Source organism: Pangasianodon hypophthalmus, chromosome 13 (genome assembly GCF_027358585.1).
Source record: "Pangasianodon hypophthalmus isolate fPanHyp1 chromosome 13, fPanHyp1.pri, whole genome shotgun sequence".
Classification (NCBI taxonomy): Eukaryota; Metazoa; Chordata; class Actinopteri; order Siluriformes; family Pangasiidae; genus Pangasianodon; species Pangasianodon hypophthalmus.
The window spans coordinates 18,390,615-18,416,860 of NC_069722.1; the positions used below are offsets into that span (position 1 = coordinate 18,390,615).

Below are 26,246 nucleotides of genomic sequence, written 5' to 3' on the forward strand. Positions count from 1 at the left end.
AAAACAGTAATGGATAAGGAATGGAAACAGATGACAAAGTGAAAAGAGCTAGAGGAAATGCAAATGCAACATCTCCTAATGAGCCTCAATACAAAGTTATTGTACCTTTTGAGGACAACTTTCATCTAATCCCGACAGCTAAGGCAATAGAAAGGAAAGTAGGAAAGGTTAATTTTGCACAAGTTAAATACTTGAAGCACAGCAAGAGAAAATTCTTAAGATACAAAAGCTAGATAAAAACAAAGTCAAGGTACACATTCCTGGAGCAGCAGGAAGACTGTTGTATCTGGTGTACCTCTATGGATTAATTAAGATAGAACTGAGAGGGGAGGAAGTAATAGATGTAAAAAGACTAACCAATAAAAAGAATGGAAACAAAACTGAGTCATTGTCAGTCATGATTGAATTTGAGGGCAAAATACCAAGCAAAGTTATGCCGGGTTTCTTCTGTTATCCGGTCAAGGAATACATTCCTCCAGTGATAAGATGTTTTAAATGTCAACGGCTGGGGTACATAGCTAACCAATGCAAAAGTAAAGAAAGGTGTGAAAGATGTGGCGCGAAACATGAATACAGAAAATGTGGGAATGATGACCCGATAAAATACTGCAAAAGTGGTGGAAAACACAGTGCAGCTTTGGAAACAAACCAACTACCCCAGAAAAAGACAAGATGACAGAAAACCAAGTTTATGTGAAAGAACCTACAATGTAAGATAAAGACAGAGACATTGTTAGTGGATAGAACAAACTTTGTAGCATTTATATGCAAAGTAATTTATGTAGGAATAGAGCAAAATGACAGAGAGGAAAGAATAGAGACAGTGACAGAAGCAACAAAGTAGTACCTTGGAATCTCTAGCCTGGAAACCAAGACTATATTTGAAAAGTTGAACCCACTAAACTATGAATCAAATAGTAGCTAAAAGTGTCTCTTAATATTTTACATTGTAACTCCAGGAGTTTAACCGCAAATAGACAGGAATTTAAAAAGTTTATAAGTGGTTCAGAAAAAAAAAGATGTTATTTGTATTCAAGAGACATGGTTAAAGCCTTGGTTACATTTTGTTATAGCAGGATATAATTCAATTCGATATGATAAAGTCAATAAAATAGGTGGTGGCTGTATTACATTTGTTAAAGACAGTTTAGCATATAGAAGACTACTTTCTCCAAACAGGCATGAATATATTGTCATAGAAATATACAGTTTATAGAACTCAACAATAGCAATCAATTTCTATAATCCATGTAAAGAAATAGTAACAGCAGACTTGAAATGAAATAATTCAAAGAAAAGGACAAAGAGAAATATGGTGTGGAGATTTTAATGCCCATAACAATCTACGGAATAGTAATCATACAGACAACAATGGATTAGTAACAGAAGAAAGGATGGATTTATGAAGTCTGGTGTGTCTCATTGGTAGAAAGGGCACTAGAATTGATATTGTAAGAAAAAAAATGTCAATATTGATATTACGCTAGTATCATCTGAACTTGCAAATTTAAGTGAATGGAAAGTAATTCTCCAATTCTTGTAAAATAAACATAGAAGTATATAACCAGCAAAATAACTATGTTTACAGATGGTGTATTTCTAAAGCAAAATGGATTGAATTTAAAGAACAAAAAAGGATAGCTCATAAAATGTAAGTGAATGATAATGTAAAACTTTGTGTAAATAAATTCCTAAGAAAACAAATATGTTTAATAAAAAGCTAGTTCCATGGTGGAATGAAGACTGTAATAGAACCACTAAAGAGAAAAAACAGGCATTCCGAATTTTCAGAAACAATATGAACTTGGAGAATCTGATAGAATACGAAAAGAAAGTAGCCATAGCAAGAAGAACTATCCAATCAGCAAAAAGAAATGCATGGAGAAAATTTTGCTCAAATATAGGCAGAGAAACTGATCTGGGAGATGTATGGAATATGATTAAGAAAATGTGTGGAAAAAGAATATATAAACCAATCCCGAAAGTTACAAGTTAAGATAAAATTGCAGTTACAGAAAAAGAAAAAGCTAATTTATTAGGCAAAGTATTTGCTAGGATGCATAGTGGCAGTCACCTCACTGATTATCATAAGAAAATGAAAGAAGTATTTAAAAAATAGGAATTTATTTGAAAAGAAGGAAAGTGAAAACACATCAATGGATTTGGAATTTAATATGATGGAGTTAAAAAGAGCCATAATAGGACCTAAAAATTCAGCTCCAGGACAAGAGCCATGTTCCATCAGTTACCGCAAGAGGCAATGAAGATTATACAAGAGTTATTTAACAAAATTTGGAGAGAAGGTGATATTCCCATTTTATGGAAAAGAGCAATAATTCTGCCATTTCCTAAACCAGGGAAGGATCCAGGAAACCCACATAACTATAGACCAATAGCTCTAACCTCTCATCTATGCAAATGGATGGAGAAAATGGTAGTACAAAAATTAGCTAACTTATTAGAACAAAGAGGGTTGCTTAATAGTTATCAAAGTGGATTCCATAAAGGAAGATCTACAACTGATGCAATGATTAAAATTAGACACAATGAAAAAAAAAACAAAAAAAAAACAATGATGACAGTGTCCTTTGATATAAAAAAAAAACCTATGATGCCATGTGGAGAGAAGGTCTGTTGATTAAAATGAACAAACTTTATTTTGTTTAGAAATTAATGAAAGGCTTTACAACTTGGTTATGAACTTTTTAACCATTAGGACAACCATAGTTAAAGCAGGGACAGGAACTTCAGAAATTTCTGAATACCACAAGGAAGTGCTGTCAGTCCTATACATTTTAATATTATGAATAATGATATTTTTAAAGATGTAGGTACAGGAATTCAATCAGCTCTATGGACTGATGAAGGAGTTATCTGGAAATGAGGTAAAAACATTAGTCATGTCAATAACAAAATTTAAGAAGCAATTAGAAATGTTGACAATTGGTCTTACGAGTGGGGTTTTAAAATATCACAAAATCATGTTATATGATATTTTCTTTTTAGTAAATATCATGTTATGATATTCATTAAAAAGAAAATAAACAATGAATTGAGATTTTCAATGTATAATGAAATCATAGAAAGAGTTAAGGAATTTAAGTACATAGGATTATGGTTGGATGAAAAATATACGTGGAGAAAACATATTGGACACGTTGAAACAAAGTAAAAAGTATTAAACCTAATGAGATGAATGGGGAGCATTCTTTATTGTCTGTAAATTGTCTGTGTGTGTGTGTAATCATGCCCTGCGATGGTTTGGCACCCTGTCCAGGGTGTCTTCTGTCTTGTGCCATGACTCCCCTGGGATAGGCTCCAGGCTCCCCACGACCCTGTGTAGGATAAGCAAAACTTTGGAAGTCTCTCTATACAACAAGCAAATTTAATTAATTATGCTTTACATTTTACTCAGCACATTCTTAGACAGAATTTGTTGATAAAGCCAGAACCTTCAGAGGTTTTTTATTTACCTGTCTGTTCCTTAGTCTCTAACTTAGCCCTCGTCATGTGCTGGTACATTTGCACATGCACAGGACACTTTAGTACATACATATGTACATACATATACAGATGCATACTTGTATATGCATTTCTGTATGCTCTTGTTTTGTCCCTTACTCCCTTACTCCTATGTGCATTGTATAGTGTATTTATTGTCCTTGGTATGCACAGTCTTGGAGTAGCTGCATATCATTTCACTGCACTTTTGTACGTTCTACGAATGTGCACGTGACAAATAAACCTTAATGTCTCTTGAATCTCTTTTATATTTAATTTATCCTGAGTGACTTTATTCTTTTAGCATGCTACAGAAGTACTCTGCTTGTTAGAATGGTGAGCTATGGAGCTGTCTATATAGGCTAGCTGATTTTAACATTTTAGCATTTAGCTTTTGCCCACTCGGCTCTTTAAGAACTTGAAACCCAGGTTATAACACTAAAACACACGAAATATGGCTCATTATGATTAATGATGATTAGATTTCACTTATCCTAAGTGACAAAATGTTTGCATCGGAGCTCCATATCTCCCTGGTTGAATGTTAGAATTTTAGCAATTACCTTTTGCCCAACGAGTGCTTGAAAGCCAAATTATAGCATTAAAACACACAAAATTTTATATCACTTGTTCTTGTGACTTATCATCGTCATGTTACTGAAGTACTCTGCTTGTTGCAGTGGAGCTCTGTAAATAGACTGGCTGAGGTTAGTATTTGCCCACTTAGCCATTCAAGTGCTTGACAGCCAAGTTATAGCACTAAAACATGCACACAATGGGGGAGTTCGTGAAGGGGTATTGGGGAGTATGTAAAAAATGACTGACATGAGGCCCATCCAAACAATTCCAGTCTGGTGTGAAGTACATTTTCAGTATTTCAAATGGTATTTTTCCACTACATAATACACTTGTTCTGAGGCCATGAAACAAACTATTTTTTATCAGGTTCTGCATATTTTCCAGGTAATTCATATATTCTGGAAAATTTTACAAAATGACTATTGCTTCTTTAAGCCCAATTCTGCAAGTGAACAATTTTTGTACAGAAAGGGGTGCTTTCCCTGTAGTGAAATGTGTCTGTTATACATAAAGGCAGCCCTGTCTCTATGTGATTATATGCTGCAGTAGAAAAGATTATTCAAAATAAAGCAATTGGAGGGGCTGGTACAGTAGGCTTCATTTCAGTATTGGCTTTGTGTCTGTTATTTTATCCCCACCCATGAATCACCTTCAGTTGCATAGATGCAAGCTTCGGCCTACTGCTGTAATCCTATATTTACATGTCATATGCATACAACACATCCCAATTTACCTTCATGTCCATCTAATGTACATGAAAACCCCATGTGTAATGGCATGATTTTTTTGCTCTACATGCAGTTAAGGCAGAGGCTTGAATACAAAGATGAAAGAGACCATGTGTTTGTGGTTTTGGTGCTAACCTTTCGAAAGCAAGAGCATGGATAAAAAGAAAGCTTTAGGAGCCTCATTAGATTTCTGGCTATAAGTAGACACATTCATAGTAAACAAACACATCTCACTTTACTATCTCATTTTTTGGCCCACAGTAAAGACAAGTATGAGTATTCTATAGCCAGTAGGGTACAATATTAGGATACAAATCCTAAGCAATATATTATGCATTATGTAATTAATAGGGTGCACATTTTCACTACATAATGGATGTACCAATAATTATTCTTTGTTGCCTTTGTCTATTCTCATCTTTTGCCCAATAGAAGCTAACAACACTAAACTGATTATGTAAGAGAACACAGATGGTGTGACAAGCTCTCACTGTTTACTTAGTGAGATATTTACTTTTAAATATTTATATTGAAACTTTGAAATACACTTAAGGAGTGTTAAATTTGAATTCCATCTGCCAGATAATGAGGTCACAATGTCCTTTACAGCTAACAGATCAGCAGTATCACTTAACCTAGTGTGGCAAAGTGGACTAAGCAGTGATAGCTTTATCTGATCACTAGAGCCAGTCACACCAAATTATGGCAGAACAGGCTAACCAGAAATACAAATTTAGTAAAACAATTACACCGACTACACCACCCTGTTAGGTACAGGGAACCATCATTATACCATCAAAAGGAACACAGGTTCGTTGTTCCAGGGTAGGAAACAGAAGAATGAATGCAGAGATGAAACTTTAATACTATATTGACAATGTAAAAATCAATCACATAAAACAAAAAAACATTTATTCAATTAAAATAACCAAGACAAGAATCACACAACTCCATTAAAATAGAGGGAACTATCCCCCAATATCATGGTCCCACATTCACAATTAAACACACAAACCACACAAGACAAGGGGTCAAAGTCAACCCAGGGCAGATAAACCAACTTCAACCTCCTTGATTTTATATAAGAATTGGTACCTCCACCAAGACACACGGCCCACTCACACAGCACACCGGTGAAATCACGCACAACCACACAGCACGCTGTGACGGAAACACCACCACCATACAGGAGGGACAGCCTAAAGCCTGCCCTGGGGGCTTGACTCCTAAAACACAGGACAAAAAGAGAAAATTTATCATACACCAAAAATACAATCAAAACATTCAGAAACAAGACAGAATCAATGAAGCAATCGTTAACCCCACAAAAAAAGAAAACAATACACAGTTTCAATAAAAATACCAGGTGACCCAACTTTCACAAAAACCCTCCTTATGGGACTCAAAATATTGGAAGACGGGTTTACAAGCCTGGACGTAGGGTCACAAAAGATCAAAATCTACCAATTCCACGCGAAGCGACGCGGTACAATGTCACACACACACACACACACACGGCACGACAACCCACGTCGCACAAGAAGCCCCACGAGGTAGCACAGTTCGTGTCACACCGGAAGTAAACGGAGCAAAACAAGCGTGGAGCAAAACAGCACGGAACAAAACAGCACGGAGCAAAACAGCACGGAGCACTGGATACCACCCTACAATCCTGATTAAATATCTGGAAGACCTTCAAATCTTCAAATATGGGCAGCTCTACCCGGAGGCCAAAGATTTTCCAACATGTTAAATTGCCAATCCGAGGGGAAAACAGCAGACAGACCACACAGCCACCATTAATCCATCAACGCAGCGGGAGCCATGAGCGATACCGGAAGTGGGCGGTCCCCAAGCTATGGCGCACACTGGCAGTGCCCCAAGCCCCAGAATATATACAATCACACAATGAGTAAACCACGCCCTGCTCATTACAACCACAATTAACGTGCCACTTTAGTCTAAAAATAGAAACCAACTGCATGACTCACCACACTAGCACTACAGACTGCCTCCTCTATCTATTCTCTCTCTACTTTTAATTTTCTTTATCTCTTTTTCCTCATTCTGTTTTTTTCCTTCCTTTCCAGTTACCTTAGTGAAAACTTTTGTAATGTTACATTTTATAATTTTAATGTTAATACATTTTATTTCATTATGTGTTGCTAAGAGTCTGAATAGATCAGGCAACCACTGTCATTAAGATTCAGTTTGTCACAAACCCCAGAATGAGAGGACTCAGAAGCAGAATGCAGACACAGGAAGCAGGTTAAGAGGGTTTTATTAACAACATGAGGAGGGTAGCTTTGTGTGGGAAGGGAGCTGGAACTCAGTGTAACTCGAGGCTGGCAGGACGAGAGACAAGTGTTCATGCAATGTGCTACAGGGGAAGGGGAGCGAAGCTGAGCATGAGCGAGCTTGATTGTTGGCAGGATAAGTTGTGGGCATACTCCCTCGATCCAGGGAAGCTGAGAGCTCCAGGTGGAGGGGTTGTTGGCGGTGACACACGCAGTGCTGCTTCCAACTCGTGATTAGCGTGCACCGCTTGCCTGTTAGTCTGGGGATGAAAACCAGAAGTGAAATTCACAGTGGGCCCTAGAGCATTACAGAAAGCTTTCCATACCTGGAAAACAAACTGGGGTCCGCAGTCAGATGTTCTGTCCTGGGGGATACTGTGTAGTTGAAAGACTTGCTTAGTTATGTGGTCTGCGGTCTCACGGGCTGTCGGGAGCTTGTGGAGAACAACAAAGTGTACTGCCTTAGAAAATCTATGATGGTCAGGATGACGACCTATGATGGTCAGGATGGTGGTTTTACCTTGAATTAGGCAGACCAGTTACAAAGTCTAAGGCAATATGGGACCAGCAGCAGCTGCGAACAGGCAGAGGTTGCAGGAGACCGGCAGGTGGGTGGTGTGATGCTTTGCTCCTAGTGCACACCGTACAGGCAGCGATGAAGGCCTGGGTGTCGGCTTCCATGGTCGGGAGGTTGGGTGCATTGTGCTCTCCTGACCACTGTCTTGATCTCCCATGTGACAACCCCCACCATGCAGGAAGAAGGAGAAGGAAGGATGGTGTCAGGATGTAGAGCCTCCTCTTCTGTGGCAAATTGATGGGAGAGGGTGTCTGGCTTAGGGTTTTTGTAGCCAGGATGGTAGATAATGGTAAAATTGAACCAACCAAAGAACAAGGCCCAGCGTGCCTGACGGGAGTTGAGACGCTTGGCGGACTGGATGTAAGCCAGGTTTTTATGGTCGGTCCAAACAATGAATGGATGCTTGGTCTCCTCGAGCCAATGCCTCCATTCCTCCAATGGCAATTCCTCCCCATATCATAGTTGCGTTCCACTGAGAAGAGGCATCTTGAGAAGAAGAAAAATAGGTGGAGCTTCTGGTCAGGGACGGATCATTGGGAGAGTACAGCACCCACACCTGAGTCTGAGGCATCCACTTCTATGACGAACTGAAGTGAGGGGTCAGGCTGAACACAGGGGCAGAGTTAAACAGCTCCTTCAGTTTTGTGAAGATGGACTTGGCTTCAGGGGCCCACGTGAAGGGCATAGAAGTGGAGGTGAGTCTAGTGAGGGTTGCCGTGACCCAGCTGTAGTTTCTGATGAAGTGGCCATAGAAATTGACAAACCCCAAGAACCGCTGGAGCTGCTTGAGGGTAGTGGGTCTGGGCCTGGATCCACAGCCTGGATCTTCTCAGGGTCAGCCTTGACTCATCTGCTCTCTATGATGTACCCCAGGAAGGTGACTGTGTGGACATGAAACTCACACTTTTTTGCTTTGACAAACAAGCAGTTCTCCAGAAGCTCCTGCTGGACTTGACAGACATGGAGAATGTGCTCAGTGGTGTGCAGGTGAAAATCAGTATAAACAAATACAAAGCGGTTCAGGAAGTCCCAGAGTCTGGAGCATTGGTGAGGCTGAAAGGCATGACCAGATATACGAAGTGGCCCAGGGGGGTGTTGAAGACCATTTTCCACTCATCTTCCTCTGATCCTGACCAGGTGGTATGCATTCCGCAGGTCCAACTTTGTGAAAACAGTGGCCCCATGCAGTGGCTCGAATGCAGAATTGAGGAGCAGCAGGGGACACTGGAGGTTTTGTCCTTCTTGGCCACAAAGAAGCCAGTCCCCAGGGGGGAGGAGGAAGGGCAGATTATGCCGGTGGCTAGGGACTCAGTTATATGTTTCTCCATGGCCTCTCTCTCAAGCTGGGACAGGTTATATAAATGACTCTAGGGGTAGGGTGGCCCCAGGGAGCAGATTGAGAGCACAATCATACGGGCAGTGAGGTGGTAGTGAAAGGGCCCGGTCCTTGCTAAAACCTCACTCAGGTCATGGTACTCAGGGGCACTGTGGAGAGGTCTGGAGGAACAGGAGCCAGGGAAGCCATAGTGGCCATAGCGGGTGGAAGGGCTGATTTCAGGCATGAGGAGTGACAAAAGGGGCTACAGTTTGCAACCCTCCCAACTGACCTGTCTACTTGGGGGTTGTATTTCTTCAGCCAAGAATAGCCTAGCACCAGTGGGGTACTTGGAGAGGAGATGAAGTTCATCTGAACCTGTTCAAGGTGGTTCCCAGAGAGCACATGGAGTACAGAGAGCACATGGAGCACATTTCTACTGGTGAGCACCCCTTTTTAACCGCAGAGAGCAGTTAGCCATGGAGTGGCCTGGTTAGCCACAATATAGGCACGCGCCTGCCAGGAATCTCCTCTACCACTCAGTAAGCTGGGCCAGGCCCAGCTGCATGGGTTCTTCCCCGGATAAAGTGGAGTTAGACAACGGAACTCTGGGACTAGCATGAGGCTGGGGGCAGGATCGGCAGACAAGCAGAGGGGAGGACTGGGGGCTAGTGGCTAGCAGGCATCTGGCCGCCTCCTTCCCCGGGACTGGGTGGTTGAAAACCGTCTGAAGTTCAGTGGGGAAGGAGGACCACAGAGAAGGCTGCCTATCTCAGGCTAGGGCATCTCCCCTCAGCAGGCCCATGATGTAGGCCACCTTAGCCTCATTGGTGGCGTAGCTTAATGGACACTGGGCAAACATGAGGGAACACTGGAGGAGGAAGGACCTGTACTTCCCTAAGTCTCCCGGAGAGGTCTCAGGGTCTAGGACATGTGCAACATGCCAGGGTGGACTGGGAAAAGAAGCAGAGAGAGCCACAGGGGTAGCTTGACTGAGCTGGGGATGAGGGGGCACCTGGGACGGTTGGGGGAGGATGTGACTGAGTTGCTGGCTGAGGAGCCCAATCTGGTTAATCATGGCTCTCATCAAATTCACGGAGCTGCAGCTCATGCCAACCAAGGAGGGCGCTGTGGTTGGTTAGGGCTGCATGACAAGGATATGCTTCTGCTGGTTCCTTGTTGGCCAGATTGTTCTGTCACAGACACCAAAACAAGAAGACCCACAAACAGAATGCAGACACAGGAAGTAAGAGAGGTTTATTAACAACTTGAGGAGGGTGGCTGTGCGTGGGAAGGGAGCTGGAAATCAGTGTCAGTTGAGGTTGGGACTACAGTCAGCACATGAGAAACGAGTGTTCGCACAATATGCCACGGGGGAAGGGGAGCAAAGCTGAGCATGGGAGCTGAGTGCAGAGCCGGTGAACCACAAGGAAGACAAGGTGGGGCTGGGCATAGCAGGAGGAGGACCGGGAATGAGCAGACGGGCAGGATGAGCAAGAAACCTGCAACATGAACAGAAAATCACAGGAAAATCACAGGATAACTTGATGGGGAAAACACTTGACATAACATAAAAGAAAACATGAACAAGGGTGGAAGAGTTCTGCACTGAGGCCGGAACGATCTGGCGATGAGTGCCTGAAGAACCAGGGCTTATAAATGCTGCAGATTGGGTGGGAAGATGAGAACCAAGTGTGATCAATCTGTAATCAGGCGAGGTGCGAACTGGAGTGCTACGCCCAGAAACATACACAAAAATAAACAGAAGGGAGAAGGACAGAAAACACTGGAAACACAAGGAAGGGGTAACACAGGGAGATATACGGGATCTGGCTGGAGTGTAACACAGTTATTGTGCTTTTATGGTGAATGTTTCATCAATTAAAAATGGACACCTAAGGCACAAACTCAGGTAATGCTTATATTTGCCATTAAAAAAAAGGATGTATATTGAGACTCCACAGTACTAAACCCCCTTCTATATACTGTGCATACATACAGTGTGTTGTCACATGGCAACAGTCCTTACTGTTTTGGGTAGAAGTGTGTCACTTGTAATATGTCTGTGTATAGTGTTGTAGTTTAGAAATGGAAAATCACTCTCTAGCAATGGGCATGATTTAGCATGGGTCTGCATAAGAGGGAGGTGTTTGGGGATGCATTATAGGGGTAATAAATAACATGACACACCTGATTGAATTGTTGTCCCATGTTTATTTATGTGATCCTTATCTGTCTCTCTGTCTCTCTATCTCTCAGCAGTGGTGTGTGTGTGTGTGTGTGCGCGCATGGATGAGATCAGAATAAGCAGTATGCAAGCTTGAAAGCTGCAATGTTATTTGTTTTATGAAATGTTTTACATTAACATCCGACTACTGTGTCAATGGCACAAGCACAAAATATACTATATGGCCAAATGTATTTGGACATCTGGCGTCCACCAAACCCAGATTCATTAATTAAGACTTCCAGACAGTGATGCGAGATTCATCACTCAAGGGAACACATTTCCAGAGCTCCAGAGTCCAGTGACAGCGTCCTTTACACCCCTCCAGCCGATGCTTGGCATTGTGCATAGCGATCTTGTGTGCAGCTGATCGGCTGTGCAAACCCATTTCATGAAGCCCCTGACGCACAGTTCGTGTGCTGATGTTGTTACCAGAGGCAGTTTGTTACACTATAGTGAGTGATGCAACAGAGGATAGGTGATTTGTACACACTATGTACTTCAGGGCTCAGTGACCCTGACCTCAGAGTTTGCGTGGTCTGAGCTGTTGTTGCTCCTAGATCCTTCCATTTCACAGTAATAGCACTCACAGTTGACCGGGTCAGTTCTAGCATGGCAGAAATTTCACAAACTGACTTGTAGCAAAGGTGGCATGCTAAGACAGTGGCACTTTTAAAGTCACTGAACTCTTCAGTACAGAAAACATTGTTGCTAAAGGTGATTCTACATGTTACTGAATTGTAGGGTGTACTTTTTTTTTCCCACCTTGTTTCTGAATGTTGGTTAACTTCTTGGGAAAAATGACTACATATTGCTTTTTTTTTGTTCAAATCTGTTGTGTTTTTTGTTGTCACCTGAGATTATTTGTTTGTTTATAGAAGTTGGTGTGGACAACACAATTGTTATTTATGACCTCATAAATAAAAACATAGGATTGAAGGAGGGAACGTTCTTTTTCCCATGACTGCATAAAAGCATAAAAGCTAATTTCTGCCATTACTCTGAGTCACCTGTGTTCTCTATTCATCATACTGCTGAGATTATTACATTGGTGCTGAAACCCAGGAGCTCAGGCTACCAGAGAAAGTGGATGGTGCTGAGCAGTTTGTTGTTGCCTGACTTCTGTCTGTGCCAGTTAGGGATGGAGACTATGAGAGCTGAGAAGGGCCTCAATGTGCCACACATTGTTCAGTTGGCTGACCCACATGTTTGCCTTCTTCAGGCACCAGAGGAAATGCAGGTGCTGCTGGGCTCTTTCGGCCAGGGAGCTCGTGTTCTCTGTCCAGGTGAGGTCTTCTGTGATGTGAATGCCAAGAAACGTGGTGTACTTCAGTCTCTGGGTAGCCATTTATGGACAGGGGAGAGTGATCAGCACAGGACCTCCCGAAGTCAACAGTCATCTCTTTTGTCAACAATTAGAGACAGATTATTGGTCTTGCACCAGACTGTGAGCCATTCCGCCTCCTTTGTTGTTACCCTTTGTTATATTAACATTGGTCCACAGGCCAAGGGTGCAAATGGTGGTGGATGACATGTTGAGTCTACATCAGGTGGTATGAAGCAGATGGGAGCGTGGGAATGCACTGAGAGGGAGTTGTTTGGCGATGATCTAGACTGGTGATGACTAAAATGACACACCTGAGTCTGGTTGTTTCACTATTTGTTTTTTTTTTAATTATTTTTATTTTTTTTAATTTTTCCTTTTCAGAGTTAAAATACATACAGAGATCAGGGCATACATAATTTCTCAGAAAGAGATAAGAAAATAAATAAATAAACACATACATACACAAATTTCTCAAATGTTACACATGCATTATATTTTCTTCCTCTTAACAACAACTATATACAAAAGAACATGGGGAGCTATTGCTTACAATACATACAAAAAGATGCCTTAAAAGAAGTTACCATTCAAGAAAAATCTGGGCGTACCGGTTTAATATAATCTATCCATTTATTCCAAATTAGAAAAAATCTCCTATCTGAGTTCTTAAAGAAAAAGATTTCCATCACGTATATAATGTGTATTGTATCAATTCATTCTTCAACTGTGGGTGACTCTGGCTTCAGCCATTTTTTAGTAATTACTTTTTTACTAGCTGCCAGAAGAATTAACAACAATTTCTTATCCTTATTGTTCCACCCATCTAAGTTTATATTACCCAAATATAGAGATTCACAATTAAAAACAATCTCTACTTGAAAAACAGCTTCCAAATTCCTTTTAATCTCTTGCCAATATGGGGTTAGTTTCTGACACCCCCCAAAAATATGGTAGTGGTTAGCTTCCTTTACCCCACATAATCTCCAGCAGCTAGTACCCTTCCCTTGGTGTTTTTTCTGTGATGGTGTAATAAAGAACCTAATAACATTCTTCCAACAAAATTCTCTCCACATGGCTGAGCTTGTAGATTTCCATTGTGTTTTACAAATTTTTCCCCAATCCTCATCTGAGACATTAAAATTCCCTTCTATTTTCCATTTGTCTCTAACATAAAATGTGTTTTCGGGTACAGTTTGGAGAAATCCGTTATATAATTTTGAGATAATCTTATTACATAACCAAGCCTTACATACTGATAAGAACACTTTTATTATCCCTGTCTCAGTGATTTTCAATATTTCTGGTTTGATATTACATTCAATATAGTGCCTTACTTGAAGATATCTATAGAAGTCACTTTGATTAAGCCCATATTTTCCCTTTATCGATTCAAAGCTTTGGATTTTGCCCTTGTTGAAAAAAGTGTAATAATTTGAAATTCCTAGCTTAGCCCAGATTCAGTATCAAAGGCACACCATCTTAATATTTTCAATACATATTCCAAACCACCCATTTTCTTTGCTTGATGCCAGATTTTAAATAATAAATTGATCCATGGGTTTGTTTCCTTAATCATTCTACTTCTTAGTTTGTTATCAGCAATAAGGGCAGATACTTAATAATAATGTTTTAAATCTTATTCTGGGTTTTTTACCCTGCCATAAAAATCCAGATATTACTTTATTCCATTCTGTAAATTGTTGATTCGAAATTTCTACTGAAAGTGTCTGATATAAGTATAATAATTTTGATATAATTTTGGTAGAAAGCACTGAATCAGCTTTGGAACTTAGACTAAACAAAGGAATAAGATTCCAACATAATAAATCAGATTTTATTTTTTTATTCAAGGGACTGTAATTTAAATCAAATAGTTTTGAATGGTCTTCAGACAAATTTACTCCTAAATAATAAATTGATTTTGTATCCCATTTTAAATTATATTTCTCTTTAATTGGTCTAGGTGGATCATAATTAAATGTTAATACTTGGGTTTTTGAGATGTTCAGTTTGTAACCAGATATGGCCTTATACCCCTCAAGGAAGTTAAATAGTATAGGAAGTGACTTTGTAGCTTGGCACATATATATCAATATATCATCGGAAAAGAGGGCTAATTTATGCTCTCTGGACCCCATTTCCATCCCTTTAATTGAATGTTTTGCCTAATCCATTGGCTCAATGGTTCAATAAATAAGGCAAAAAGAAGTGGTGGAATGGGGCACCCCTGTCTTGTACCCCGCTCATTAAACTCATTTATCAGATTCATTAAATGGATCTGATAAACCTCCATTAATTTTAATCCTTGCATAAGGCTTATCATATAATGTTTTAATTATTCCGGTAAAATTCTTGTGAAATCCAAATTTTGCTAATACCTTGTATAGAAAACTCCATCTCACGGAGTCAAAGGCTTTCTCTGCATCTAAACTCAATAGTGCAGCTTCCACATTATGATTTGAAATGAACCTAAGAATATGTAAAGTTCTTCTGATGTTGTCTGATGCTTGCCTTTGACAAATAAAGCCTGTAAGATCTAAATGAATGAGGTCTGGGAGAATCTTTTCTAATCTTCGTGCTAAAATGGAGGTAAACAACTTATAGTCAACATTTAGAACACTAATTGGCCGATAGTTACCACATTCCAACTTATCTTTTCCCTCCTTTAAAATGACCGAGATAATCGCTTCTCTCCAGGAAGGAAAGATTTCCCTTTTTTGTACTACCCAATTGTAAGCCTTTAATAAAGTTGGGGCCAAATGATCAAACATGGATTTGTACCATTCCGCAGGGTAGCCGTCTGTTCCTGGTGATTTGCCTGTCTTTAGTCTTGCCACCTCTACTTTTAACTCCTCCATTGTAATTTCCGCTAATAAAGATTTATTTTGTTCCTCTGACACTGTGGGTAATTCTAATGAGGCTAAAAATGAATCTATCTGCCGATCGTTATTAATTTTAGGTTGTGAGTACAAAATTTTATAAAAAATTTTCAAAACTCTGTTGTATTTGCTCTAATTTCAATGTATCTCCCCAGTTTGAGTATTTCTGATTTTATTGATAGCTCTATCTGCTTGTTGTTTCCTTAATCTGTAGGATAACAATTTTAATGATTTCCCCCCTATTTCATAGTATCCTTGTTTTTAGAACAGAAGTTTCTTTTGTAATTCTTTAGAATATATTTCATCTGTTTCTTTAACTGTTTTTTTTAATATCTTGCTTCACCTTATGATTCATTGTAGCCCTGTGTTCGTTCTGTAGTCTTTTAAGTTTAATTTCAAGGTCTTGTAGTTTCTGCCTTCTAAGTTTCTTTAAATTAGATGTAATGGATATAATTTTACCTCTTACTATTGCCTTTAGTGCATCCCAGACTGTTGATTGTGTCACCTCCTTGTTATCATTTATCTCCACATAACATTTAATCTCATTTTCTAAAGTTTGCTTGATTTGGAAATTGTTTAAGATATCTGAATTCATTCTCCAAACTGTAGAATTAGGTTTCCTGTTCAGACCCACAGACATATAAATAGGACTATGATTAGAAATATCCATCGTGCCCAATTCGCAGTGATCAACCAGATGCAGATCCTTTTTAAAAATAAAGAAGTAATCTATTCTGGAGTACGTCGTATGGGGATGAGAATAGTGGGTGTAATCATGAACCGTGGGATTTAATTCTCTCCATACATCTATGATACCTATCTCTTTCAACAAGCTTTTCACATTTTTAATCAGTGGCTTTAATTCCACAGTGCTTCTAGAACAGTCCAACTTAGGGTTTAGACATATGTTAAAATCACCTCCACATATTAAAATTCCCTGGACTTTAGTAACTATTAAATCAAATATTTCACAGTAGAAATTCCACTCAGAACCTGGGGGAGCATAGACATTAAAAAAACTTGTTAACGTTCCCTCTATTCTTCCTGTTATCAATACAAATCTTCCTTCCTTGTCTTTTATTTCTGACATATGTTCATAATTCAATTTTTTGGATATAAGTATGGCCACTTAGTTTACGTACAGATTTATAGGATGCAAAGTGTACCTCCTTAAAACCCATTTTGTTTAGTTTTGAATGTTCTGCATCATTTAGATGGGTTTCCTGTAGAAACACCACCTCTGCTCTAGCCTTCTTTAATTTGGACAGAATCTTTCCTCTTTTAACTGGACTATGTATGCCATTGACATTAAAAGAAGCAATCTTCATACTTTACAGTCAAATTATAAAATACTAACAAAAGTGTTTTAACATATAGCATCCCCTTCAACAGAACAAACTGAAACAAATCAGCAATCAACAAATTTAAAATGTTAATTAACATATACAACGTAAAGTGAACTTCCATAACTGAAGTCATTACCACAACTGTAATCGAGTCTTCACTTATAGGCTCCAAGGGAAAACCCCTCTTTATGAGTTTACCTAAGGGGCCCTTGTGGATAGCAGTTAAACAAAGAAAGAACCCTTTGAGCTATCCATACATTTCCCGATTATTCAATACTACACTCTGATAACTACGTTGTTCAAACAAAATATATCTCAAAATATAGCTCTCTCTCTCTCTCTTAGGGAGTTTTCAAATCGGGAACGCTAGCTCTATGCTGCCATCTTGTCAATGTAAAACCCGGAAGTCCAGTTGTTTCACTATTTGATCTATTTTTCCATATTTATTCTATAGTTCTGTGATCGCTTTCTCTCTGAGAAGTGAGCTGTGTGTGCCCATGAGTGGAGCAAAGCCAAAGCTGGACAGAATAAGTGGCTAGTGAGGTAGAAAGCAGCAATGTTATTTGTTTTAGGAAAGATTTTGTTATCGCCTTAAAAGCATGCATATGAAAGCTCACATGTGCTCTTAACCTGGGCCTGTTGTGATCTCTGAGCAGCATACTGCCAAGATTGTTTTATACACACACACTTGCACACACATGTGCTCAGACATTATGGCACTGCCATTAGGCAGATGCCATTAATTATCAGATAAGTGTTTTACCCACCTTCTCCTGTTCTACTAGCCTATTTCTCTCTGCTCTTTGAAAGATCTATTTCTCTTGTCTCCCACATTTTCACACAGTATTAAAAGAAGAGGGAACACTCTAAAAAATAATACACTGGCTCAACTTAAAAAAAATTAAGGTAACAATTTGCATGGATCTTTTAAGTTATTTCAACTCAAGCCATTTTAGTAAATATTGTGAGACTTTTCTAGTTAGCCCAACTCAATTTGTTTAGAATTTTGAAATTTGAAATTGTCCTCCAAAAGCTTAATTAAGTTGAGCCAACTTAATGATATTATGTGGTCAAATTAGTTAATTTAAGCTGTTTTATCTTATTTGTTTTATCTTTTGCTTTCAGTCTACTCAGAAATGTCCATGCAAATTGTTACCTTAATTTTTTGAGTAATAGTAACTAATTTCAATTCTGTCAGAATAAAAAAAACACAGCAATTTCAATTTTATGATAATTTTTTATTGAATCACGCTCTGGTGGAAAAATGAAGGCAAACTATTTGTAGATTCAGTGAAATTGGTCTAACTGTGTCTAGTGTGTAAATGTGTCTAAACGTGTCTAACTATCAAATGTTGTTAAATAAAAAATGTTCTTACATACAAACATGTTACAAGATCGTTCAAGCACTGACGTAAGAATGACCAAAATGGTGCTTCTACAACACGGTTAATCTTCAAAGTACAACACAACAAAATGGCACTTCTACAACAGAATCAAACTCAGTGTTTGTGTTTGCAGTGTTTGAACTAATGCTACAAACATTCAGTGCTGATTACGGTCATTCGGCTGGCACTGTAAAACCAAACGTAAGAAAACTGAAGACACACGATAGCTAGAGGTCAACTTCACTAACTCCAAATTAGCAAAGGGCATGCTGTAGCTAACTTAGAAGACGCTAGCTAGCTAGCTGAAGTCAACTTTCAAACGGTCAAATTAGCAAGGGGCAAGCTGTAACGTTACATTAAAATTTAGTGTCCTGTGACAACGATTTTTTTGCACTGTGTGCCGATATAGTTTGATAGCTGTTGCTAGTAAAACAAATCAAAAATTGTTAGGCTCCTCTGTACGTACCTTTGATGTTTGCACTCGCGCTCATTCCTTCGTTGTTTGTTTCTACTGTTGCTTCTCCTCCTATAGGCAAGGTCTGCCTCTGGCATGTTCAGACAAGGTCCAGCCCTGTTCTCTGCTTTTTAAGTTTGCTCACTAGATTTTTAAGTTTCCTTAACTTAATACTTTTTGTTGTTAGGTGAAAGCAAGACTGTTTGTTCAAAATCCATTAATAAGCTGAGACAGATTTCTTTCTTTTCAGTTTGACAAACTTCTTAATATAAGTTGTCAACTCACTAATACATGTACATGTAACAAATTTAATTTTTTATGTTGAAACTGTTCTTTATTTTAAGCTTTTCTCACTAGCCACATGGATAATTTTTTAGATTGAAGGATACAGGCATGTAGGAAGGACTACAAGGGGGACCACTTAACTTTTAAACTGCAGTAAGGTGTGCAGTAGGACTACTGACCCCACATTCATCATTCAAATTGAAATGCTGATTGAGGGAGAGAAAAAGAGAGTAAGGACCAGAGGAGGTCATATTTGCACTTATAACAACAGCAAAAAGAAAAGATGTGTTTTGTGTTTTGGAGGTAAACATTCCTTCTCACACCAATGTTAATACTTGATCCTCTAGTTTCTTAATGGGGGTCAACTATATGTTATGTTATGTAGTTATCAATACTGATATAATAAAATTGTGATTAAAGCAAGTTTTTTATTATTTGTGTTTCCATTCCAAGGACTTAAAGCCCATCAATTTATAATTAGTTTAGTTTATTAATTTAATTTACTACCTTCTGTGGTAAATTATTTGAAAAATTCGGAGAGCTACACTCACTGTCCACTTTATTAGGAACAACTGTACACCCACATATTAATGCAGTTATTCAATCAGCCAATCATGTGGCAGCAGCACAATGCATAAAATTATGCAGATACAGGGCAAAAACCTTCAGTTAATGTTCACATCAAACATCAGAATGGGGAAAAAGTGTGATCTCTGTGACCTTAACCGTGGCAAGGTTGTTGGTACCAGGTGGGCTGGTTTGAGTATTCCAAAAATGGGAAAAAGTTTTTTTCCCCTAATCTTCAACTGTCCACTTTGGGTGAGCCTGTGCCCACGATAGCCTCAGAATCCTGTTCTTGGCTGACAGGAGTGGAACCCAAAGTGGTCTTCTGCTCTTGTTGCCTATCCACCTCAGGGTTCGATGTGTTGTGCATACTGAGATGCTTATCTGCTCATAAGAGTTGTAAAGAGTTCCGCTCATCACGATTGTATATGAGTTACTATATCCTTCCTGGCAGCTTGAACCAATCTGGCTATTTTCCTCTGACCTCTCTTATCAACAAGGCATTTTCACCCACAGAGCTGTCACTCACTCAATGTTTTTTGTATTTCGCACCATTCTGTGTGAACTCTAGAAACTGTTGTGTGTGAAAATTCCAGGAGGTCAGCAGTTTCTGGAATATTCAAACCAGCCTATTTTGGTACGAACATCCATGCCACAATCAAAGTTACAGAGGTGGACTTTTTCTTCATTCTGAAATTTCATGTGAACATTAACTGAAACTCTTTATCTGTATCTGCATGATTTTTTGCATTGTGCTGCTGCCAGATGATAGGTAACTAGATGAATTTGCAGGTGTACAGGTGTTTCCTAATAAAGTGGATGATGAGTGTATATTTGGTATAACTGATGTCAGGTCTACCAAAGTACAACTGCAGAAACTAAAGTGAATTCTTTTCTGGTCACTCTGCTTCTTTGGGCCTTTTTTTACTCAGATGTGTAGGTGTAAAGGGAAAATGCTTATGTGTTTTTGTTAAATGTGTGTGTGTGTGCGTACAGTTGTAGGTTTGTGATGACATCTGTCTCTGTGATTCTGAGATGCACATGTGTCTGGGGGGGTTGATGGATGGGACAGATAGAGAGATTACTAATGGCTTTCTTTTCCTCTTTTTCAGTGACATATTTGATGCCATGTTCCCTGTCACACACATTGCTGGAGAAACAGTCATTCAACAAGGTGTGCAGAAAAAAGTTACACATACCTAACTTGCTTATTCTAGATAGTTATTTTCATCTCAGCCTTCCATATCAATCAGCAACACACATTTAATCTACACATGAATGCATGTCTATCTCATTTGGTAATGTATGGAGAACTTTTCTCTGAATTGTTTCAGTCTAGTGTTAATTTTTAAAAACTCAACATAACTATAAACTGTCCCAGAGGCATGGTTAAGAAATGTTACGGTATGTGTGTGTGTGTGTGTGTGTGTGTGTGTGTGTGTGTGCGCGTTTGGCCTTTTCAAAAATTTGCTCATTCTCTCTGACTTTGGGATTGGTAGCATGAAAGACTAAGGTGATGAAAGACAGGAAGAGAGGAAGAGGGAGAGAGTATCCAACAGAATGGAACTAATGATGTGTGTAATTTATGAACGCACTTTGTGCTCAGTATTCATTTGTATTAAATAATCACTATGAAGTCCAGAAATTAGCACTGATTTTATAAGTAACTGTGACAGTTCTATACCATGCACTCAACCCCAGAATTTGCTTTCTTTATTTTAATGAATAACACGTGTGATATTTCAAATGTTTGGGGATTATGTATAGTTTTATTATCAGTGCAACTTAAAACACTGTTTTTATTTTTAAGTGCAACCTTGCAGAGAATAACACCCCTCTTCCCATAAAGAAAAACCAAAGTTGAAAAATGTGTATAGTTATCTCCCTGTGTAGAACATTGAACACCTATAAAATTTTAAATGTAGACTGCCAAAAATCTGGAGATTAATTTTGTGTTCCCCCAAAAATCTTCTGCCAAGTCTTCTCCTGGCAGAGGCAACTCTGTTTTGAGCAAAGATATACTGGAAATTCATGATTTAAGAGCCCCTGGATCACTAGTTGTGAAACAGCCCCAAATATTTTCATGTATTTTCATGCCTTACTGCTTATATATATTTTTATATATGCTACCTAACAAACATTTGTCTCTATTGTTTTTCAACTCTGTTATGTTAGATGATAAACAGAGTTGAATGAATACTCTGCAATGTGAATGAGTGTGGAGCATGCTTAAGTAGTGTGTGCTGGTGATTGAGTGTATGCAATCAGTAGTCGGGCCACCTGTTCTAGGCGCTGATGCATAGCTTCCTACATGGTGGCACAAAAGGATCATAGAAATCTGCCTAATTCCTGGTTGGCTCATTCCACTTGGCCATTAGCCTGGGGGGTGGTAGCCCAAGATGAGGCTGACGGTCACTCCCAACTTCTCCATGAGGTTTTTCCATAGCTGAGAGGTGGTAACCGTGATCCTTTTGTGCCACCGATCATGAGGACTGGGCCTCCTCCCATGGCCCGAGTATGCCCCAATTTGTTGAGGCATTCAGCCACCCAGCTCACCCCTTATCAGTGTGTCCTCGGTTACCAACCCTCATTGTTCCCATGGAATGCCAATCCCATGGACACACCTGCAGTCAATGAAAACTGATCGATGATGTACAATATGACTGTTTTCCATTGATAGGCGTGGAGGTCAGTCAGGGCAAGGAGGAACCATAGGCGTTGTGGAGTAGATAGTGGCATCAGCTTTGAGGAAACTTGGATTGCGCACAAACCAAAGAGAATGAGATCAACTGTTGAGTGTCCATTAGCATGTGAGGCCACTAGTATTTTTTTTGGAGAAAAATGTGGGTTTTATGGACACCTGGGTGTCCTGTGGCAGGTGATTTGTGGGCCAGATGATGAATTTGGGCCATAGATGAGGGGATACATTTTAATTTAGATTTCATTTGGATGAGGGGATTTACCTTGAGGGTTTGGAGAATGAAGGAGGCTGGCATAGTTTATTTCTTAATCAAGATCCCAGGTCAGTGCACCCAGAAAGGTTCTTGGCTTAGTTCTCGTGGCATAGAGAGTACTTTATTGATCTCAAGGGGACATTTTTTAAGTCAGGCATGGCTGGGTGCATGCAGGACAGAGCATCTGCTTTACCATTCTTGGAGCCTGGTCTGAATGAGATGGTGGACTGGAACCAGGTGAAGAACTGGGCCCAGCTGGCTTGGCGAGAGTTGAGTCATTTAGTGGTTCTCAGATATTCAAGGTTCTTATGATTGAAGAATATGATGAAGGGATGCAGGAGGCCCTTGAGCCAGTGGCTCCATTTCTACAAGGCTAGCTTCTTGGGTCCCTTCTTCAATAGGTGGTTAGCGGGCTAGCGATAGAGCTAAAGCCCTGAATGAAACACCGGTAGAAATTGGCAAAACCCAGGAATTGTTGTAGATTCTTGACTGTGGTGAGTCTTGGCCAATCCTTGACAGCTGTGACTTTACAGTGGTCCATGAAAACCCTTTCGGGGTTAATGACATATCCCAAGAATCTGGGTGACATGAAACTCGCACTTTTCACCTTTGAGATAGAGCTGATTATCCTTTAATCTGTGGAGCTCTTGCTTTACATGTTCAACATGGTTTATCTTTTAATCTGTGGAGCTCTTGCTTTACACGTTCAACATGGTTTACTTTGGATGGGGACAAGATTAAAATGTCAATATACGCAATGACAAATTTCCCCAATGTATCTCAGGTATTGGAACACCGAAGGGGTGCAAGAGAGCCCATATGGTATGATATATGGTATATATGGCACAATATGGCATAGTGGCCAGAGGTGGTGCTAAAGGCTGTTTTCCATTCGTCCCCCTCTCTAATGCGTACCAGATTGTATGCACTGTGCAGGTTCAGTTTAGTGACTATCTTGCCTTCTCCGAGTTGTTCCAGGGCGGAAGGGACTAGAGGCAGTAAATAATGATACTCGATAGTTATTTGATTCAGACCACAACAGTCAATGCACGGTCGAAGTTGTCCTCCTTTCTTTTCCACAAAGAAGAACCCGGCTGAAGCTGGGGATGTAGAAGGTCAAATGTATCCTTGCGCTAGTGCTTCAGAAATGTACTCTTGCATGGCTTGGCTCTCTGTGGCTGAGAGAGGGTATAACGCGATTCCTGGGAGGGCGAGCGATAAGAGGGGGAACCAAGGGATAGGTTGCTGCCATCTTTGTGCTAGGCACTGTCTGTGTAGCAGACAGCTTCACGATTTTGGTATTAAGCAGGGCTAATCAGGCTTAATCAGGGCTGTTGTTCTTGCTCCTCGACTAGGCGGCCTTGAGCCGCAGTTGCCTGTTGCCAATCATTCCCGTTGCCTCCATGTTAATGGTGAAGTATTCTGTCAGGCAGCAGAGACAGCAACAGTTGCAGTGAATGCATTTATTAAAAACAAAGACCGGCAAGCACAAGCAAATCCAAATCATAATATCAAGGTCAAAATCCAAAAATAGGCAAAGGGTCAGGCAATGTACATACAGGCTATCAAAGAATGAGACTACAATTCCAAAACAAGAAGGCCAACCTGGGTCAATACCAGAACTAGCAAACATGAACAAAGCCTTGTTGTGTCAGATGATAAACAGAGCTGAATGAATACTTCATGGTGTGAATGAGTGTGGAGCATGCTTAAGTAGTGTGTGGTGGTGATTGAGTCCAGGTGTGTGCAATCAGTAATCAGGTGAACTAGAGTTTGTCAACTGGGATTTGGAGTCCACAGTGGCGATTTGTGTAAGCGGAGGTGCATTCTAGGAAATGGAGTTCGAATTCGAGTTCAAATTTGGCATTGACATGACAAATACAATATATATATATATATATATATATATATATATATATATATATATATATATATATATATATATATTGTATTTGATATAAAGTCAAGCCTTTATATATATATAACATATATATATAAAGATTTGTGTAAGCTGATGTAAAGTGGTTTAAGTGGAACATTTGGATCATAATGTGTACTGTTTATTTAATATAATTATTTTTGCCTAATTACATTCTCCTGAAGGGTGCCATTCATTCTGGCTTATATGTGCCCTTCCTATTTCTCTCTGCATCTCTCTGTCTCATTTTTCCTCTCTTTCTTTCCATCTCAGGTGATGAAGGGGATAACTTTTATGTAATTGACCAAGGAGAAGTTGATGTAAGTTAACTACCTCAACAAAACAGACATTTTGATTGTTATTGTCACATCTGCTATGAGCCACTGTTTTCAAGCATTTTAACTGTGTGCTCAGAACAGTACCAGATCATTAGAAGTTCAGTAGTTTCTGGTCTGTAAACAAATCCACTTTGATGTGGAATAGATAAGAGTATCACCATGTGATATACATATGTCATTTCACTGTATCTTCAAATAGTGTTCCATTGTGAAACAATGCTAAATTTGTGATCCTAAGCAAGCTAAGCCTTTCCTCTGATGACTCACCCAAACATCTACAGATACACTTTTCCCGTCTGTTGCTCAAGGGAGGATTTGCTCAGATGGAGATCTCACCAGGGTGACCTGCTTTAAAGCAGTGTGAGGTGGGGAATAAGAGCAGGCTTTGTTTTAGCTCAGCAAGCAGAGAATGGATAAGGTTTAAATGCAAAGATAAAGAGCTGAAATGCAGGTAAAAAGGAAAAGACCATATAATTTTACATGCTTACAATGACCTACTGCAAGTGTGGCAGGTAATAAGAGAGGAACTTATGTGTTTGTGTAAGATTCAATAAATTATGACACTGCCTATAATAGCAAGAGATAATAGTGAAAGATAATAGCAAAATAGCAAGAGACAAATCAGGAGGATTCCTAATAGGAAGACCTCAAGAGGTTTCAAAGATGCTGATTATTGTTGACCTGCACAAGTCCAGTAATGCATCCATAAAGGGCCATATCTTTTTAATAGACAATGATGCCAAACATACATTCAACTCAACACACAAATGGCTGCTGGATACAAAATGAGTGTTTTGCAATAGCTATTTCGATCTCTAAACTTAAAGGCTATTGAAAACGTTGAAATGAAGAGGATAGTCCATATGCAGACACCTAAGAATATAAGGAATCTTAAAATGTTATGTGTGGAGGAGTGTTCGAAGATCCCTCTAGAAGTGTTCAGAAAGCTTCACCAATTTTTTTTTTTTTTTTGCTAATTTAGAATGGCTTATATATTCAGGAAAGATAGTGTTAAAATAAAAAATACACGGCATGGCCATATGGTTAAGCACAAAATATCACTGACTGAGTTATTTTTTCAATATATTCATTCAACCATAAAGGATGTCAATAATTATAGAGAGTTGACTGCAGCTTTGAAAATTTTTCACTTGGTCTTTTCTCTCTTACTATACCCACTATTTTGACTGTAAAACTTAAGCTGTTCTGCTGTCTCTCACAGAATGACAGAATTGGCAATACCTTGTATGCATTTACTAGACACACAAGAAGTGTCACATATACATTCCAGCACAATGAAATTCTTTTCTTCATATATCCCAGCTTGTTAGGAACCCAAGGTCAGAGCACAGGGTCAGCTATGATGCAGCACCCCTGGAGCAGAGAGGGTAAAGGCCTTGTTCAAGGGCCCAACAGTGGCAGTTTGGCAGTGCTGGGGTTTGAACCCCTGATCTTCTAATCAGTGACCCAGAGTCTTAACCACTGAGCCACCACTGAGTTTCGTCTTCATCTTCTTAAAAACAGGTGTTCGCACTTATTTTAGTTTGGGGCAAAACAAAGTTCCAGCAACAA

At 39.4% G+C, this 26,246-nt stretch overlaps 1 protein-coding gene across 5 annotated transcripts in view; it reads left to right on the top strand.

The window, feature by feature from the left end:
- LOC113528485 (protein kinase, cAMP-dependent, regulatory, type I, beta) overlaps nucleotides 1-26,246 on the top strand; it is a 153,976-nt gene that overhangs the window by 93,535 nt on the left and 34,195 nt on the right. For all 5 annotated transcript variants that reach the window (XM_053239092.1, XM_053239091.1, XM_053239090.1 and 2 more), the window contains 2 exons: nucleotides 20,577-20,638; nucleotides 24,610-24,656. In XM_053239092.1, the coding sequence (XP_053095067.1) occupies nucleotides 20,577-20,638; nucleotides 24,610-24,656 (109 nt within the window). The remainder of the gene's footprint in view (nucleotides 1-20,576; nucleotides 20,639-24,609; nucleotides 24,657-26,246) is intronic.